Raw genomic sequence first — 19,414 nt, 5'->3', positions numbered from 1 at the left:
ATAGTCACCCTGTCCTCGTTACATGGACATTTATTCCCACCTTAAACACAAGGATCGCACTGAGAGGACTATGTCATTTACCCCAGGCCTCACAACTCAGCATCCGTCAGTCAGTCTGTAAGTAAGATCTGCAGGTCTAGCCTTTCCTCTCCCCGTGGCCTGTCACTGCTCTCCTTACTGGAGCTGGCGTGTCCCGGCCCCATCCCAGCCCTGCTCCACACAGACACACACACACACACACACATACACACACACACGCACCGGAGGGGGCTTGGAAGAGCCATTCTCTCCCACCATTTCGGTTTCTTCTGACAGTCCATCAGCGTAGCAGGAAGGGGAAGCTGCAGAAACAGGCAGTTCCTATTCCCCTTCCTCTTGTGGGTGTCATTCTTTCACCCTGAGGGCACTAACTTCTGATCTCACACCTCGTGTCCTCTCCATGGCACCTCCGTCCAGAGGACATCTGCCAGCTACTGGTTTACCATCTCAGAATAAAAACAAAAGGCGGCAAGGATTGTCTAAATTTAAAGTGCTGGAAAATCCAACATTTTATTTACTACATTTTGGTGACTACATAAATGCTGAAACATTTTAACACTGAAAAGCATGATGGCATCATCACTTGCTTTTTTTTTCTTTTCTTTTTTTTTTTTTGCTTAGCAAACACAGCAGATGATATTGCACGGCATAAAGTGAGAACAGTAGTGAAGCTTAAAAAAAAATAAAAGAAACCTTAAATGCAGTACAGGAGATACTCATTAAAAAAAAACAGAATAATGCCTAATGCATTACACTTCTTGTTGCTATACACCAAAATACAGAAGAAATACTGGACAGAGAAAGAGACAAAATATTAGCAAACAACCTTGACTGGGTACAATAATCATTTAGTCTGAAATGTGGATGTAACGTAGAAACTATCACTGGTTTCTCATCAACAAAGAAAATGACAGCAACATTTGTCTTCTATCAAAAATCTTGTAAGCCCCTCATGGTTGGTTAGGTTTTTAGTGAACTATTTATTTGTTTATTTGTTTTCTATTGTTAGGAAGAACTCCCTCTGCTCTTGGAAGATTTTCTACTCTATTGGTCTTTTTAAAATTTTTTTTTTAACCTGATGATTGTCTTAGGCACCCTCCTTACATAATAAACCATCAAGCTAACTTGAACAAGGAAACTGATTCACACTCAACAGCTACGACCCAAGATACTCTGAACACAGAACATGGGAGGAAGGGCTAGGTTTAAATGAATGACGGATGAACTGATTCACACAGGGCGGCCAACACGGGGAGATATGAAAACTACAGAAGCAAGTGGAAGACAATGTTTTCAAGTTTATTTTCTTAAAAAAAAAAAAAAAAAGATTGATCGCTTGGTTGAGACAGAAAGTCTAAAATGAGCCTACAATGGCCATGTAATAAACGCAGAACATACCACAATCCAGACTAACAGAAAAGGGGGCCTTCTGAACACCATGCTGCTCAGTGCTCCTTCTTCCTGGGTTTTCTGCCATTCACTGCCCAGCATTTGTAAGGAAAAACCAAGTCATCGGTGGCATTTATCAACAGAGCACTGAAAGATGTTTATTTGCCCTATCAAAACACATCATGAGTACAAAAATGTCCCTAAGAAACTGCTAACATTAAACCCAAAATCTAAGTCCCCCTTCTCCTTCCCCACCCTAAACACCCCACAAAAGAAAAAAAAAAAAGGTAAGATTCTTGCGTTGAGAGGGAATGTATTTACATAGATGGATTTCTGACATGTAGTGGAAACAGCTCATCTCAGCAAAATAAAACAGAAAGAATGGCACTCTGTGTGTGTGTGTGTGTGTGTGTGTGGAGGCCCTCAGCCTGCAAAGCTGTGTGCACTAGCCTTCTGGCTGAGCCGAACATCTGAACTGCCTGGGCAGAGAGCATCTCTGGTGTGGGAGACAAAGGATGAAGAGTGAGAAGACACAAACTCAAACAGGTCTGGGTTTCATTCACGCCAGGGACCCTCACACTCAAGGATAACTCTTCTGATTATGTATGTTGGAGAGCGAAAGGAAGACCTCGACTGTGGGCACCAGATTCCAACAGAGATGTGCAAGAAAATATATGTCTTCGAAACATTTAGTCTTACATTGAATTGATAAATTGAACCCAAGCAATTGTGTTTTGCTTCTTTCCAGGGCTGGCTAGGAGGGCAGGGGATGCGTCCACAGCCTGGCCACCCCTAACTTTCTCTTAAGGACAGGACCCTTCTCGAAGCTTTGCCTAATTGTGTGTCTTCAGACCCTGCCCCGTTGCTCAAAGCGGTTGAGAAAGTTAGGCGAACTTAAGAGGATTTCCAAATCCAAGTTAGCTTGTCTCTTTTTACACTCGTGACTTCTCATATCCGTGTGAATGGTGAAAAAACAAAACAAAACAAAACAAAACAAAAACAAAAACATAAGAGCAATAATAACGTAGGAAAGTCTCTCACGAATGCCGGTGCTTTGAAATATTACAAAGGTCTTATTAAATTCTTTGGAATATCAGATCTTATCTGCAAAGTAATCATTTCTTTTAAAAAATTAAAAAATTAAAGGAAGAGCCTGAATAATGCCTGTCTTGTTTCTAAATGACAAAAGGGACTATCCCTTGGAATACTCGTTTTGGCATGTACAAGATTGGAGGGGGACCTGGCAGTGTTCACAGCACACATCGAAGTGCCTGCTAAGACCAACTGAAGGACACACACCCTGCAGTGAGAGAAGCTCCTGCCTCCAGCTCATCTTAGCATTGAGAACCCAAAGATTGTAATGTAAAGCTTTGGCCATTTCAATTCTACTATATACACTTTAAAAACTACACAGTCATAAATTAAAGCAGTGATTAAATAAGCACATATAAAATGTAATTAAATAAAAAAATCACAGCACGTTATAGAGAAAAATAGGAACCAGTTTCACAAAAGAGATTATATATATATATTTATATATATATATTTTTTTACCCTGTGGAAACAAATTTTTCTACAAAACACAAAAACTTCATAAGTAGCCATCAAAATGAAAACCATTTCCGATTCCATTCTTGCATTTTTTTTTTTTACAACAACCCTTAACCCATCTGGGGAAGATTTCCAGAAATTAAGTCTTCCTTGAGCAACAGAGTAGTTCTGCCAAGAAAATAAAACCCCAAACCAAAGGGGGAAGAGGGTAGAACATTTCAGACACACAAACTACAAAATAAATAAGAATTATAAAGTTTTTTTTTAAAGTAACCTTAACAGTTATCAAACTAGTAGGTTCTGCCTTATCACATAGACTCTCTATACAACATAATCCTACAACTTTATTACTATGAGGTATTTGGAGGAATTGGTAAAAGCTGCACGGCTTGCCTGGCGAAGGATCAGGGGAGTGGGGTGGCAGGGTGGGGACCTCGAGGGGGAACAGGAGGAGGAGCTTTGGTTTATCAGCAAGAAATTGGGGGGGAAAGTCATCCTTTGGTATCAAAGAAAGGTTCATTGCATGGTTGCACGGAAAAAGCACCACGGTGAATAATTATTCCTTTTTTTTTTTTTTCATTTGTGGCCTTTCTAAGAGGCTGAGGTATTCAAAGAGTATAAGGTGAGAGAGGTTAACAGCGGTTTAACACTTTGGTTCAAGCAAGGCACTCGTCCTAGGAGTTTACAGAGTTCGCAACATGTTTGCCTAGAGATTCACAAGAACTAGCAGTAGTCAGAGTAGCATTTCCTAAGGATGTTGTTATCATTATCGTGTCGTTATTAAGAATGAAGACAAGTTTACACACAGAGTGAGGAGGGGAGAGGAGGTAGGGGCAGGGAAGGGGCGGGTTCCCTCTGCAGACCACGGCCGTGCACGAAACGTCTTTGGTATTCTTTGGTATCAATCATCAATGTGATTAAAATCACCAATGGAAATCGAGTGAGGTAGCGTCTTTGGTTCACACTATAAATAGTAGATCTTTACACTTATTTTTTTTTATTTTTGTTTTTTTTTTTTTAATGTTTTTTTTTCTTTTTTTCTACACATGGAAGTAGCTATTTCTTACCTTCTGCTTCTTTGTTCTTACTATTTAGGAAATAGTTCCCAAGAGTACTGTAAAGCTAACCACACCACAATAATCACCCAGAAGGCCCGACGCGTCTCACAACAGCCTCCGCTGTTTGAATGCACCCTAAACACAACTAGATAGAAAAGGAAGTGCTTTCTCTTTGTTTGCTAAATGCATAGTTTTCATCCTTTATGTACAAAGAAGGGAGGACCTCTCTTAGCAAAAATGCCTTTGTCTAGCTCATGTGAAAATGTCCGAGGACTCTTTGGTATAGCAAAGTCTGCATTTAACCTGCCAAGACGGGTCGTTCTCCTGGGGGAGTGATGGGAGTGGAATGAGTCCAAAAGTAGCATAGTGCTTTTATACTTTCCTGGAAAAATAAGTATTTTTTTTTCCTGATGAAGGCAGGGAGTACAATGGGTGACATGTCCAGTTAAAACTTGTAGATTTCCCCACACAGTTTTCTTTGGTTTGGGGAGGGGAGGGGGTTCTTCCAGCTGCAACCAGGGAATGGGGTCTGGGGGTTGGGGGACTGACTTCCTGGCCGTCCAGTCTGTCCTGTGAGCTCTCACTGAAGGCTCGGCTTTGGAGCTTCCCACCTCCGCGTCCCTCTTCCAGCAGAGATGCCAGTTTGAGACTGAGGGCCTCAATGATTTGTGGCCCCAAACAAACATCCCCTCCACCAAAATGGACAAAAAACAAAACAAAAACATGTAGAGATATCTATAGCTATTCTTTGAAGCACAGCTTTGGGAAGAACAGAACAGAGCCCACAGAAGAGTGGGGAGAGCTGTTTCAGCTGAGTTGTTTTGGAGGAATGAGATGTGAAGGGGGCATCATTGGCCTGCTCTGTGAGGCCTGCTCTGTGGAGTGCGGTAGGTCCAGAGGCACGAGCCGTCACTTCACACTGCACTAAGCAGGAGCGGAAAAGCATCTTCCTGTTCGCCAACTCCACAAAGAGTCAGTCCCACCAGCTGGAATACGCGTATTGCTTGTGAGAAGCGGAGTTATCTCTAATGATCTCTAGAAAGCAAAGCCGGGGGGAGGGGTGAGGTCAAGTAGAAACATTGCTTTTTCAGGCTCTGACTTGTGCATCTGTTTATGAGAAAATATATCTCTAGGCCCTGAAATTGCATAATGGGTGCAATTTAATGCTGGTATGAAAATCATCTTTGGTGTTAGCAAATAGAAGAACTGGTTATTTTCTGAGAAAACAATTATGTAGCCGTAATTTTTGAGACTGTGCCTACACAGTATTGGAACAATAGGTTGAAAATGTAATAATGTGGTTAGAATAATTTTCAGGGTAATATAGTCAAAACAAAGCCAAAAATACAATTTGTTTGAATATAACTTTTGTGTTTCCTGGTGGACTGAATTTGTTGAGATCATGTGTAGACACAGCTTGAATTTCCCTGCCTTTTAAATTCTCACATTTTAAAGAAGTAAGGCTTTCCTCCCTCCTAAATTATAAATACCTTATGTAGCTGTACCCACAATTCCCTCCATTCCTGGAGAGAACAAAGCACTAATTTTTTTTTCCTTTTTCTTCATGTCATTGAAAAGATTAAGACTTTTAGCAAATCTCATAAAGGGTGGCCATTTACAGGGTTGCTTAAGAGCTGAATTATAATTGTGCCATACTTAGAAGGGAAATCTGGGATTTTGGGTGGAACAAACAAACAAAATTATTAAGACAAACTATGTCGAGGCAAATATAGTAGTTCGTCAGTAGAGAAGCAGATGTTAGCTTCCGTTCCTCATTCTACAGCGGACCTGGAGGAGACACTGGCATGGCTTGCTGGTTTCGCTTTTTTTTCTTAGGAGGAGTGACATTTTGCATTAAGATGATTTAATTTTCCCTAGTAAATCTTACTAAACAACTTATGGCTAGGAAAACACTTGACTTTAGGTTTCTCGTTCGGTTTGGTGACTCACTGAAGCATATCCAATTCTTTACCTAAAGGTACAACACGCATCCCCATCTGGACCAATTCAACTGGAATCACAGAGGGAACATCCCTGGGACTCAAGGGATTCCAGGGGTACTACTAGCATGATTTTGTTACCCCCCCCTTTTTTTTTTTTTTTTTGCCTTGATTTCTATAGCCCTGCTTAAGTGATTAGGAAAAACAGAAATTCAAAATTTTGTTTTTGGAAGCTCAGGTCTTGATTTTACTTGTCCCTGTTAGAGGAATCTACGTTATAAGATATCCAACTTTACATAGTAGCAAGAAAGAATGTAGTCGGCTTTGGCGATTATGTTTCGTGAAATACATAGCTTCCCACCCGTAGAACTCAAGGGTCTGGTCTGCCACTGGAACTCTGGCGTTTTCTAGCCAGCTCCATCAGTACCCCCAGGGCTCAGCTGCACCTACTCTCTTGTTGATGCCCAAGTCTTACGTCTGGCATAGGCAACAGAATCAGGCTGATTACTTTTTAGGGTGTTTGCAAATTCACTTTCATCATGATAATGCTACCATTGCCACCATTAGCACGCTGCATGACACACTTAATTTGTGTGTGTAAGATACTTAAATAAAAGGCATTCGCTGCTAAGTGCACAAAGCAAATTTAAGTCAAATTAACCCCGGTATAGATTTCTTTCTTGGATGGTGTTTAACTCTACAGTATTATTTTGTACATGTTCTCTTTCAGTTATCTGCCCTATTTAAAACGTCCTTTTTTGTGGGGGTAACAGATTAGACCCTACATTAGAAGCGCTCCCAGGCTTTCTCAGCTAGGTGAATAGGCTATGGGATCCTGGCTGTGTCTCCACCTGAGTGACACCTGTGGGTCCTGCGAAGGAGTGTGCCGTCTGGATGCACATATACGCTCCAACATCCTCTCTGCCGGGATACTAATTGCTTCCCTGAAGCTACATTCTTTCTTGCCAGTTCTGAAAACTCATAGTTTAAATGCTTTGAGTCATAAATAATAGTCATGTTTCTATGTGGCATGTGTATTACAGCTAGATCAGTTCATATGTATAACTTTACATAGTATCTTGTGTAAAAATAGCTTTGGTTATTAAAATCATTGCAATAAAATACCTGCACTATAATATTAAGTGTGTTCTTTGGTACCTAGGTGATTTATTTATTTATTTATTTTTTTCAATGGATGGACTCTCGTTTCATTTCTTAAAAAATATCTGAACATTCCTTAACAAACAAAGAGAATGCACTGGTTTAGGTGTCATTCAAATTTCCTTTGCTGGGTTTGAATCTGCATTTAGGTTGTGGGCCGGGCAGGTTCAAACGTTTGCTAGTCTAGACAAGTGAAATCCCAGTCTGAATCCAGTGAAAACAAACAGCTCCTCGCGGTGCTAGTTGCACTTCTGTAGCACAACCCTTCCTGAAGACCAGCCCTGCCTAAAGTCCCTAACCACTGGTGGTGTGTGTATGCGTGTTTGTGTGTGTGTGTGTGCAGGTGTGTGTGTGCGCCTGTGCACAGCACTTAGACACCATACACCTTCCCAACGCGGCGGAACAGGTAAGTCAGATCTTAAAAGATGTCCACTCCACGGCTCAAAAATCACTATGCTGCTAACCCCTCAGCTGCCAAGCACAGCGAGAACGTTCGTGGATGGAAGGTGTGAGATCCAGGGTTTTCCTGCTTGTATTTCCTGTTGCCAACTTGTTGCTCCGCTGAAGTGTGTGTCTCCGAACAAAGTCAGAATGCAGGTGAGCTAAGTCTTTGGTTTCTTTGGACTATAAATAACACTTTTTCTTCTTCTTCTTCAAATATTTCTCAGTATAAACCTGCTATCTTGAGGTCCGAGTTAAAAAAATGTGTGTGTGTGTGTGTGTATTTGTTTTACTTAAAGCTTTTCCACCGAGGTTTTAGTTTGTGGTTCTTCCTTCATGCTTTGGTACAAGTGCTTGATGAAGAAGATGAGTTGCTTGAATTGGAGCTGCCCTCGTCCTGCCACTTGTCCAGACTCCTCCTCCTCGCGTTCATGAAGAAGTTGCTCACGGTGCTCAGCTCCAACCCCAGCTGCTGGGAAATGGTGATCTGCAGTTCTTTGGATGGACGCTTGTTTTCCTTGAATATTGCGTGGAGAGTTCGACGCTGGACGTCTGTGAAGACCAACCTGGGCTTCTTGGGGGTGTTGCCTCTGTCCTTTCCGTGTTCTTGCTCTTTCCTTTTGCATGCTGCAAGGGAACATGGGAGAAGTTAGAAGGAATCTGCTGGCGGGCAGCAACGCATGGCACAAAGGCAGTGCCAATACAACATGGGGGCTGTGGCTCCTGGCCTGCTTCTGTCCGCTGACTGACTGAAGCACCATGGTGGGCGGGGTGGGGAGAGGGGCTGGCAAGGAAGCATAATAAGGGATGGAGGGTCAGGGAGCACATGAAGTTCTCTGAGACCTGGGTGTGCATTTTGGCGTTTGTTTTGTTCCAGATAAGGCCATCGACTCAAACGGGGCCTAAGATTCCTCATCTCTAGAATACCAAGTCTTGGCTAAATGAACTGTCACTCTGAGCATTCATGTCCACGCCTGCACAATGGTGGGGTAACAGCATACTTGTCTGGCGAGGTAGTGGGAGGACACATACACGTATAGCCCAGCTGAAGTGTTTCACAAATACAAGACTGTGCCCCACAAATGGTTCATGGTCTGCCAATGGTAGGATGTTAAAAGACCAATTATGGGGCTGGTGCTTTCCACTTGCAGTGCCAGCCTCCCATTTCACTGCCTGTTTGAGTTCTGGCTGCTCTGCGTCCTATCCAGCTCCCTGGGAAATCAACATAACATAGCTCAAGGATTTGAGCTCCTGCACCCATGCAGGATACCCAGAAGAGCTTCTGGTTCCTGGCTTCAGATCAGCTCAGCTTTCACTGTTGCCATCATTTGTGGAGTGAACCAGCGGAAGACCTCTCTGTCTCTTTTTCTCTCTCTCCATAAATGATTTTAAAAACTAAAAGCCTGATTACAGGTATAGAAATGCAATACAAAGGAACTGTGTCTGTTCTCCTGGCAATTCTGTGTGTAGGAAAACTGATACCCAGCACAGTCTGGCACTGATTCTTTAGTGGGACCAGGAATTTAGTGGGACTCAGCATCAGTGCTACACCAGTCAAGCTGGTCATGGCTCCCAGTGGGGCCTTTCAAGGGGAGGGTAGCCTCCTTCTTGTTGTCTATGGAAGTCTTGCTTTTAGAGTCTTTCTCTTCACTCACCTGGCTCATTTCTGGCTTTTGTGTACTGCTCCCTGTATCAAGAAGCTGCTCTGGCACATCATCCCAGCATGGTCCTTGGGCTCCCAGCCTTGGGGTCTCCAACCTACCGCTGGACTCCACTTCCAGCCTAATGTGGCTAACTAGTTTCCACCAACCAAAGGATGCTCAGGGCTGTCTCATTAACAAGGCCCTTTTCTCCTGCCCCATCTCCGCCATCTTCAAGGGATCTTACAACCTGCATACAGAGAGCACCTGGGTATGCTTCTAGATAAAGCTCCTGGGCCCCAACTCCGATCAGAGTGTGACTTCCAAGGGCTGTAACGGGCACCTGGCAGCAGCCTCTGCCCTCTCCACACCTCCCTCTCTGACACGGAGAGGCAGCTGGGGTGTGCTCACTGGCGGAGGTCAGAATTGCAGCTCTTTCATGCTGTATACCTCAGGTAGCTGTCTTGCCTCCAACTTCACCCTGTGCCTTCCTGTAGCCCAGTCTTGGCTCTGATTAGGTCTGTGCCCCGCCCCCACCAACTCCTCGGCCTGCACTAATTGCTCCAGACCCTGGTTTTCAGAGTTCCCCTCACATGTCCATTAGGTCACATTAGCTCAACAAAAAATCAGGTGGAGAGCTAGCTGGTTAAAGACTACAGGCATATTCAGGCATTTCCACTCTTCAGAGTCCATTCTAGGAGTCTCCAAGTCCCTTATTTGTTTGTGAATGATGGGCTTGGTTTGCTATATTACTATATCACATGCATTATAAAGCATGCACAAAAGATAGAAATTGTGAAACCTGCAGGGCATCGGTTCTACTGGTTCAACTACTAGTAAATGTAAAAGAATTTCACAAGGAATGTGAGAGCAGCTTATTTCTAACAGAGATTTGCAGGCCAGTCAAGCCCTATGATGCCTTTTATAAATCCCTGTTAGTTCACCAGCAACGCCCTTTGCCCACCATAAGGGGCAGCATCAGCATAATGGGAAGCATGTATTAATTGTCCATTTTCCTCAGAGCACTGAGCTATATACACCCAAGTCAGATTCCCTGAATAGAATTCCTCTCTTCCAGGGCTTACAGCCCTCACTGAGCAACTCAGTGAAGTTCTTAACATATACGGACAAGATTGAAGTCCACCCCACAGTCTTTGAATTGGCCAGTGTACAGTAGCTATAGACATGGCTGACTGAGTCATTCACTCAATTCAAAAGTGAGTATCCCACAGGCTCTGCTCTTAAGAAGTCAGCCTGGTGGATACACAAGCAAGGAACTGCAGAACACATAGGAAAGGACCTGCACTGGAGGACATTAAGGAAGGCATTACAAACAAGCGTAAAAGGGCAAGTTGAAGTTTGCTGGTATGAGCAGCAGGCATCATTCCCTGTAGGTGGAGCTATGTTGATAAAGAACTGATGGGTATCAGTAGGGCATACTAATGGCTATGTGTGTATACAGAGAAGACAGTTAAGGGGGATAAACCTTCATGGGAGACAGATCAGAACTAAACTATCTTACAGGAAGATTTTTGAGTAAGGGTACAGTGTGGTTAAATTTGAGTTTAGGGACTCTCCTCACATCTACCCTACCAATGGTGTTTTGGGAGATGAATGGGCAAGCAGCAAGATTAGGGACCAGGATGCCACACTGAGTGATACAGTATCATCCTGATGCCCCTTCAGGACTGAGGCACTCATATTCCAGCAGCTGGAAGAGTTGGCGGCTGGTGGCTCTCAGCTGGAACCCACTCTGGGAATTTCCCTTGGTCAAAGGTTATGTTACCTTGGTGGTGGTGCTGGTGGTGGGAAGCTGCCCACATCCAGTGGGAGATGGAGGAAGAGAAAGAGGAGGGCATGGGGGAGGGTCATCAGTGCGAATGTTTTGGTTTAAAGTCTCCCCTTTTCACCTGCCCTCACCCCACACCATCAAGTTGAGACAAGTCTGACAGGCCATGCAGTTTCAGAACAACCCACAAGATTGGCTGAGGCTATTCTTGCGCAACAAGACACTTCAGCTTCATGTTACAGGACTTGCTCTCTCAAGCACTCTCCAGCAACCTTCCTACAGGCAATTCTCACAACACTGGAGTCCATGTCCCAGAAAACCCGACCTCAGAAGTCAGTCAGGAAATCTCTATACTGAACATCCCAAACTAGACAATGGCAACAGGATGGAGAAGAGCTTCTTAGCAGGTAGATTCAAGAGGAATTATTGGCAACTTGATGGGGAGGACTGACATGGAGGCATCTCCCAGGTTTCTGGCTGTATGTAACATGGGGGCCATTAAGGGATACAGCTGGAGAACTGAGCTTTATGAGGGCTGGAATCGCTTCTATGTGGGATAGAACGCATTGGGAGTGTCTGCTGGACATTCTGTTAAAGATCTCCGATAGGTGATTGTCCAGAAGACAGCAAAATGTATGGGGTCTGAAGCTCAGGGGAAAGATCTGGGCTAGAAATATAGACTTGAAAGTCATTAGGACTCTAGATGATAAATAGCACCAGAACATACACATATGGAAAAGGAAATAAGCTGAGTGTTGGATGGATTGTCGACTTAGTTATTATCCGAAAGGCTAAGCTAAGGGAAATTACAAAGAGATATCCATCTTCTACCTAACCAGGATGAGCATCTAATGACTTTCAATCTGGTCCCTGGCATTTGGCAAGACTGATTGGACTGAAGCTACCCCTGAGCCTGCATTTTCCAAATGGTGTCAGAGGAATGACCGTGCCTCAAATTGGAGTTCTTAGATATCATGGTTTGTAGGTCAAGAGCATTTAGGTAAACCTAAAAATTACTAACATGTGTTAGCACATGCAATTCTTTCCTCCCAATGTGTTTAATCCCATAATACTTTTTGACTGAGACTCTCAATGTCTCCTATAATACTAACGTTGGAGACACAGAGATTGGACGTTCCTGTCCCCAAGATTTCAAGTATCATGGATACTGCAATGTCAGAACCCAGGAGATGAGATTCCTTTGGAGCAAGGGTCCCAGAGGGCTCATTCTGTATCTGCAGGGCACCCTGGCACATGCCGCAGGCTGCCGGGGGGCTCAGCACTAACGGCCGGTGTTCGTGACTAAATGGATGTGGTTATATCTGGAGAGAACTCTGGATGGATTTCTCAAGTTGAAGCTGCTGAAATATAAAATAGAATAGAGAACAGACTACAAAGCTTGTTGAGAGTAACTGGGTGATCAGAGGAGGCCAAATCTGGAACAATCCACACACATAAGGAACATTCTGCTTCTAGAAGCTTTCACAAGCACTAGAGTTGTTGAACTGTTAGGAGAGTATCAATGAAAACACTGCTTTGGGATTTACATAGTATTTTTTTCCAGGATACAGACTGCCCATTGTAAGGCAGGAAACTGCCATCTGGATGTTGTCATGAGTGCCCCCACAGGTATGCCAGCGAGAATGGGTAACGGAAGGGAAGTGCTGCTTAGGCAACTGCTGTGCATGAGTTTTATGACAGCAGTTTTTATGTGTGGCTGTATAGTTTCCATTAAGGATAGACATCTGTTTATCATGGCCCTAGATTAACAGTAAAGAAATTCCTCTTACTTGTGAGAGGCAGTACTAAAGATGGAGATTATCTGTCATGAGTCACCTCCCTGAAGTGGGCAGCAGATATAGATGCAGAATGCAGTGGGGGCTTTTTCAGACAGTCAGACAGCTGACCTTGACCTCTACCAGTGAAGTGAGTACAATATAGGAAGTAGAAGCAAGCATGGAAGCATGGAAGAAGTAGCATGGAAGAATCAAGCATGGAAGATTGTAAAGCATGAGGACCTAGGCAAAGGACAGAGCTTCTATTTCAGGCAAGCCTGGGGACCAGCAGGTAGGGCAGAGACAGGAAGTATGAATCTGCAGGATACTGAAAGGCACTTTGTGACCAATGCGTTGTGAACTCAAATCAGTTCAGGAAGTGGTAAACCGATTAATGATCAAGTTTCTTCAATGTCAGAGCCTCTGATATTTTAGTGTTGGGGCTGGCACTGTGACATAGTGGGTAAAGCCTGTGGTGTTGTACTCTCATACTGGCAACCGGTTCAAGTCCCTGCTGCTGCACTTCCAATGCAGCTTCTTACTGACGTGATGGCAGCAGGGGATGGCCCCTGCATCCATGTGGGAGTCCCAGAAGCAGCTCTTGGTTCCTGGCTTCAGAAAGGCCCAGATCTGGCCAGTGTGACCATCTGGGAGTGAAGCAGCAGAGGGAGCTGTCTCTCCCTCTTTCTTCCTGTAACTCTACCTCTCAAATAAACAAATACTTTTTAGAAAATCTACTATCTATCTAGCTAGCTATCTCAACGTACACCAATACTTTCTAGTTTATGGTCTGTTATAAACTTTAATCAAGGAAACCTTTACTCAGGGAATTTCTCTCAAGGATGGCATTCCTTAGGACAAGGTTTCCTCAGAACTGTTAGCAGAGCTGTGCTGATCTGTGCCAAGGCCTGAAAATTTGTCATTTGAAACCTGAATTTAAGCAGATGGAAATGTTTTCAGCTTTTGGCATTGCTGCAATGTGAAACTGTATCCTTATTTATCTAGTGGCTTATTTTCTTTTAACAGTATTATTAAAGTCACTGGCCTAGGACAGATGGAAATTAGAAACAAACCATTGAACAACTAGTCTTTCATTATTTAGAACTTAATAAGTCCTGTCTTAGAAAACATGTGTAAAACACAGTATCATCATCTGTCAGTAAATTCCTTGTAAATTGATTTATGTCCCTTTTCCTGACTGAGACAAAGGACTTTCCAACATCTAAAGTGCTGATTGAGTTATAAAATAAGCATTTCTGACAATCTATAGGCATAAGCATACTGGCCTGGGAGACAGTTGTTAAACTAAGTGGATTTACAATACAACTTCTAAGATGGAGTTAGATTTTGAAAATCCAAACCCAAACCAAACCAGATGTGTGGCTGCTGACAGACATGCAAACTTGGGCACATGATTCCCCAGTCTGAGCTTAGCATTCCCAGTTGCAAAATGGAGGACAATGGCTTTCTGACCTCACAGAATGGTAATTAACATTAAATTAGATGTTGAAGCAATTAAAAGTACCAATCTATAAGGAATATTCTAGATTTTTGCAAATTAATTCACTGATCCTTTCTTTTTTTTGTCAAGATGCGATTATAAAACCTGAATTTACAAGTCTGGAAGGGAGGTGATAGCGTGGAAAGGTGTTGTATTAATTGTCAAATTCTAGCTCAGGTTCCGGCTGTCATTAATTAGCAGAGTGGGTTAAATCCCTTCCCCAACTTGGATGGAACTCCTTAATTGTATAAAGAAGGGACAGGGTTGAATAGCTGACAGTCTCTTCTAGGCACAGTCCCTTCTAGGCACAGCTCTGTGACTTGACGTTTGTACACAGATTTCAACATCACCCCCGGGGGAAGCAGAGGGTAGTGCAGACCGGGTCCAGAACGGTTGCTTTCTCAGTAATGAATGGATCCCTGGAGCAGGGCAAGAGTTAGACTGTTCACTCTAGAAAGAGCTGGGGACACTTGCTCCTGAGTAAGCCTACACGTGTGGCATGCTTCGTCTCGTGCCTGGCATGCTGGGATAGGGTGAGCTGTGGAGAGAAGGCCATGAACACCTTCAGATGAGGCAGAGAACAGGGTCTGTGTGCTCAGTACCAGGGCTTATAAAATTAGATTAATTTTTAAAACTGGTGTTTTACTTATGCATGATTTGTAAAGATCCTTTAACAACTTACAGTGATACTCAAGAGAAATATGGAAGTGTGTGCTTGTGTGTTGGGGGGAACGGAAAGGTGTGAATATGTATATAAATACATGCAAAACTGAGGACTGACATACTTCTAGGGAGCCATGGTATCTGACAGAATAAGAAGTGAATAGGAAACTACATTTCTGTCACTTCAAAGACAGTGTTTAAATCTTATTTAGTTATTCATCTGAAAGGCAGAGGGACACAGAACACACAGATTACAATTGCTAGCAACACTGCATATAAATCCTAGTGTCTGTTACACAAAAGACTCCCAATGTTTAGTCACTCCTATTCCCTTGATGTTTGCTACTCCCTCCAGCCCACTGTAGCTCCAAGCTACAGTGAATCCTGGCTTTCAATAGCTGCCACCATCGTCCCCTCAACCCCACCTTTTTTTTTTTTTTGGCCATAAGGAGAACCTGGGATCCTTCAAGGCTCAGCCTCCTGTCCCCTGGAGCTATTCCAGGACTCAAAGTCATCCCTTCCAGGATGCTACCTGAGTAGCAGGGACCCAACCATGTGAGCCTGCTACTTCCCAACAGTGCAGGAAGATGGATGCACAGTGAAGCCGAGACTCCAATCCAATATGGGACACAAGTGCCCAATGCAAACAGCACCATTTAAAAAAAAATTTTAAAAGAGAGCAAGAGCAAAACAGTGCTTTCATCTGCTGGTTCATTCCCCAAGTGGCCACAATGGCCAGACCAACGCCAACAGCTGGGAGCTTCTTCCAGGTCTCCCATGTGGGCTGCAGTGACCCAAACATTTGGGCCATGTTCTACTACCTTTTCTATGGCATTGGTAGGAAGCTGGATTGGAAATGGAGCAGCCAGGACATGAGCTGGTACCCATACAGGACACTGGTGTTGCAAGCAGTGGTTTTACCTGCTCGGCCACAATGTGGCCCTACCTCCTGCCAGCAGCATGCTGTATGTGATGTTGGAATTCTATATAGGCACTGGTTCAAGTTTGGCTGCTGCACTTTTTTTTTAAAGATTTATTTTATTTTTATTACAAAGTCAGATATACTGAGAGGAGGAGAGATAGAGAGAGGAAGTGGAGCTGCCGGGATTAGAACCAGCGGCCATATGGGATCAAGGCGAGGACCTTAGCCACTAGGCCACACTGCCGAGCCTGGCTGCTGCACTTTTAATCCAGCTTACTGCTAATGAACCTGGGAAAGCAGCAAAACAAAACAAAACAAAACAACAACAACAACAACAAAAAACCACAAGTCCTTGGATCCCTGCACTTAATTGGAAGACCTAGACAGAGCTCTGGACTCCTGGCTTCAGCCTGGTCCAACCCTGGCTGCTGAGGCCAGGATTGGAGGAAGTAAATCAAGTGGATGGAAAATCTGTTTCCTGCTCTCCCTCTGATGACTTTTAAATCAATCTTTTGAAAAACAAGGCATACATATGGGCCTGGGTGGGGAAGTGGGGACAGGGTCCCTACTTCTCACTCCTGATCACCAAGACAGCCACTTGGAGAAGCAAACTCTTGATCCTCCCTGAGTCCCCCAGGATCCTCTCTTGTCCGCTGAAGCTGTGGAACTTGGAAGTAAGGACAGTCTGTCCTGGGGTCTCCCTGTGGAGCCTCAAATGCCAGTGGACAGAGTGCTGCAGTTTCCAGACCAGAGCTCAGACTGAGCATCCTGGGACAGAACCTGATCTGTCTTGCCTGGGGTGATTTTTCTGTGCTCTGTTTATTTTTCTAAGCAGGGCCTCCCACTGTATTTGGAATGAGGCAAATTCAGAAGATACAGCACAGCATGCAATCTGAAAAGCCATACTCGTGAATTCTTAGTGACAAAGTCAAGGATAGGCTCTGTGTGAAGGAGGGAGCTTCTTCCCGGAAGGTCTGGAAACTGTGACAGCCTGCAGCAGGAGGTGGAGCCATTACAACCTGCTGGACACAGGTCGCCTTCAGCACACACAGGTGGAAAAAGTCATCCAAACCTCTCCCTGTCTGTCCCCCGTTCACTTCTTTAACAAAGCTGTCTGGGGACAGACACCTGGTTTAACTGGGATCCTTCCAGAGGTAGTGTGTAAAACACCCGGACTAACCACTCCTCTCTAGGTTGCTATGTGTGAATTGCCTTACAGGCCTTTGTTACTGCCCAAGGTAGGCACCATGTTTAACTAGTATTATCTCTAGTTGACACATGAGTGGCCTGGGGCTCTGCCAGGTTAAGAGATTGGCCTAAGATCACATCAACTGTGAACAGGAGAGCTTGGATGTGAGGCAGTGGAGGGTACAGAGACAGTGTTGTGAGGACCAGAGGTGTGCACTCACAGGAGCACATGCTCTTGCCCTTTCTGTGAGATTCTAGAACATTTCAGTTCCTGCCCTCTACAGGTGCACACCCACATTTTGTCTTCCCGCCTTTGTCTTTTGTCCCCTCTGGCACAGGCTGCACCTGAGTTGAGCGTTCCTGCTGAATGAATGCATCTTCTACTCCAGTGACACCTGCATGTGCTCTTACTGGTCATGCACGCTCACAGACAGGCCGCACACTTTCTGGAGCATGGCCACAAGCTCTCCTTTACCCACAGGAAGAGAAACCCTCCATCCTAAGCCTTCCCTCCCCTGAAATGCAGATTCAAAGGAGCTGGGAGAGAACCTACCGCCTTGCACCTGCTCATCTGATGGGTAGCAAAGGATAATGTGGCTCTTGTTTCAAACCTTGCTTCAAAAACCCTGACTGCTAAATTCCCAAATTTCTGTTAATGCCTGGTCCACTGTAATGCCATCACATCATTATCTCTCTCATGTGAAAAAGATCCTCACAGCTTTAACTCCAATAACTGTAAATAGGTAACATGGATGTCCAGGGATGACGTTTATCCTACAAAACAGTCAGAGCAGATGGCATGTTGATGAGTGACATGCTTACCACTCATTTTTAGTTCACAATGGTCTACAGTGAATTGTAAAGTTTATTGATCCAAATTTCTCTAATTAATAGCTTTGTAAAAGACTTTATAACATTCTTAGCAACTGAAATTTGCAAAATAGAATTCCTTTAAAAATAATCTCCAATTTTGATTTCACTAAGTTATCCGACATTTTTCTATAATTAATTCCAAGTTAGTGACATTTTCCTTGCTTGCATTTCTGGAAAACTATCTGTAGACTCAATTTGTAAATGTTGTTTCTCTGCTAAAATATATTGTTGTTAGCTTCACAAGGGTCTTTCACAAACCATGAGGAGAGTCCTTGGTGGTTGCTCTACCATGACATGCAAGAACCTCCTCAGGCCCAACGTGGTGGCCTAAGTGGCTAAAGTCTTCACTTTGCATGCGCCGGGATCCCATATGGGCACTGGGATCTCATATGTGCTTTCCCAGGCCACAGCTCCCTGCTTGTGGCCTGGGAAAGCAGTCGAGGACGGCCCAAAGCCTTGGGACCCTGCACCCATGTGGGAGACCTGGAAGAAGCTCCTGGATCCTGGCTTTGGATTGGCATAGCTCCGGCCATTGCAGTCACTTGGGGAATTAATCATTGGACAAAAGATCTTCCTCTCTGTCTCTCCTCCTCTCTGTAAATCTGACTTTGCAATAAAAATAAATAAATCTTAAAAAAGACTATACTAACCCAAGTATCTATGTAACTGTGTCACATAATACAATGTAATTACTGAAGTTAAATAATAAATAATTAAAAAAAAAGACTATACTAACAAAATCAGATTATTAAAACAAAACAAAACAAAACAAAACAAAAAAGGAACCTGGTCACTGACCACAACCATTTTTCATCGCTTCTCGGCCTTTTGGCTAAGATCAAGTGTAGCAAACTACTTTTCCCACCTTCATTTCCACTCGTGCCACACTGCTCAGAAGTTGTCAAGACTTTCACACCTCCATTCCTTTGCTCAAACATTTCCTCCACTCAGAATGTCCTTCTTGCCTCTTTTCTACATGAAAACTTCCATATAAGGTCAAGTTCAAGTTCAAGTATCATTTTTTTCCCCCTGTAAAACCTTCTTCATTCCATTTCCCATTCAGGCAGCATGAAAATACTTATTTACCTACCTACTGTTCTTTCACAGTCCATAAGACCTGACCATGGTTTATTTCTTGACATACTTAACCTCCCCATTGGGGAAACAGGTTGACAACGGCTCCACAGAAAACAGGAACAACCAGGATGGACATTTGGACTGTCGGTTAAGATGCTTGGAGGGCCTGAGTCAGAGCCCTGGCTCTGCGCCCACTCCCAGCTTCCTGCTAATGTGTACCCTGGGAGGCAGCAGTGATGGTTCCAGCAGTTGTGTCTCTATCACACATGTGGAAACCCTGGATTGGAATCTAAACTCATGGCTTCATCCAGGCCCAGCCCTAGCTATCATGGGCACTTGTGGGGAATAAGCCTGTTTTCTGTTTCTCAAACAAATTAAATAAAAAATAATTAAAAATAAAATCTACT

General features: G+C 43.8%; 1 protein-coding gene across 1 annotated transcript in view; it reads right to left on the bottom strand.

Moving 5' to 3' along the window:
- Nucleotides 1-7,866: 7,866 nt before the first annotated feature.
- Nucleotides 7,867-19,414, bottom strand: part of ONECUT1 (one cut homeobox 1) — a 28,227-nt gene continuing 16,679 nt past the window's right edge. The window contains exon 2 of the mRNA XM_004578070.4: nucleotides 7,867-8,206. Within this exon, the coding sequence (XP_004578127.1) occupies nucleotides 7,914-8,206 (293 nt within the window). The 3' untranslated portion in view covers nucleotides 7,867-7,913. The remainder of the gene's footprint in view (nucleotides 8,207-19,414) is intronic.

This window comes from Ochotona princeps, chromosome 6 (genome assembly GCF_030435755.1).
Source record: "Ochotona princeps isolate mOchPri1 chromosome 6, mOchPri1.hap1, whole genome shotgun sequence".
NCBI classification, from domain to species: Eukaryota; Metazoa; Chordata; class Mammalia; order Lagomorpha; family Ochotonidae; genus Ochotona; species Ochotona princeps.
Note: the sequence above shows the minus strand (reverse complement) of the source record. Positions and strands in the feature narration are given on the sequence as shown.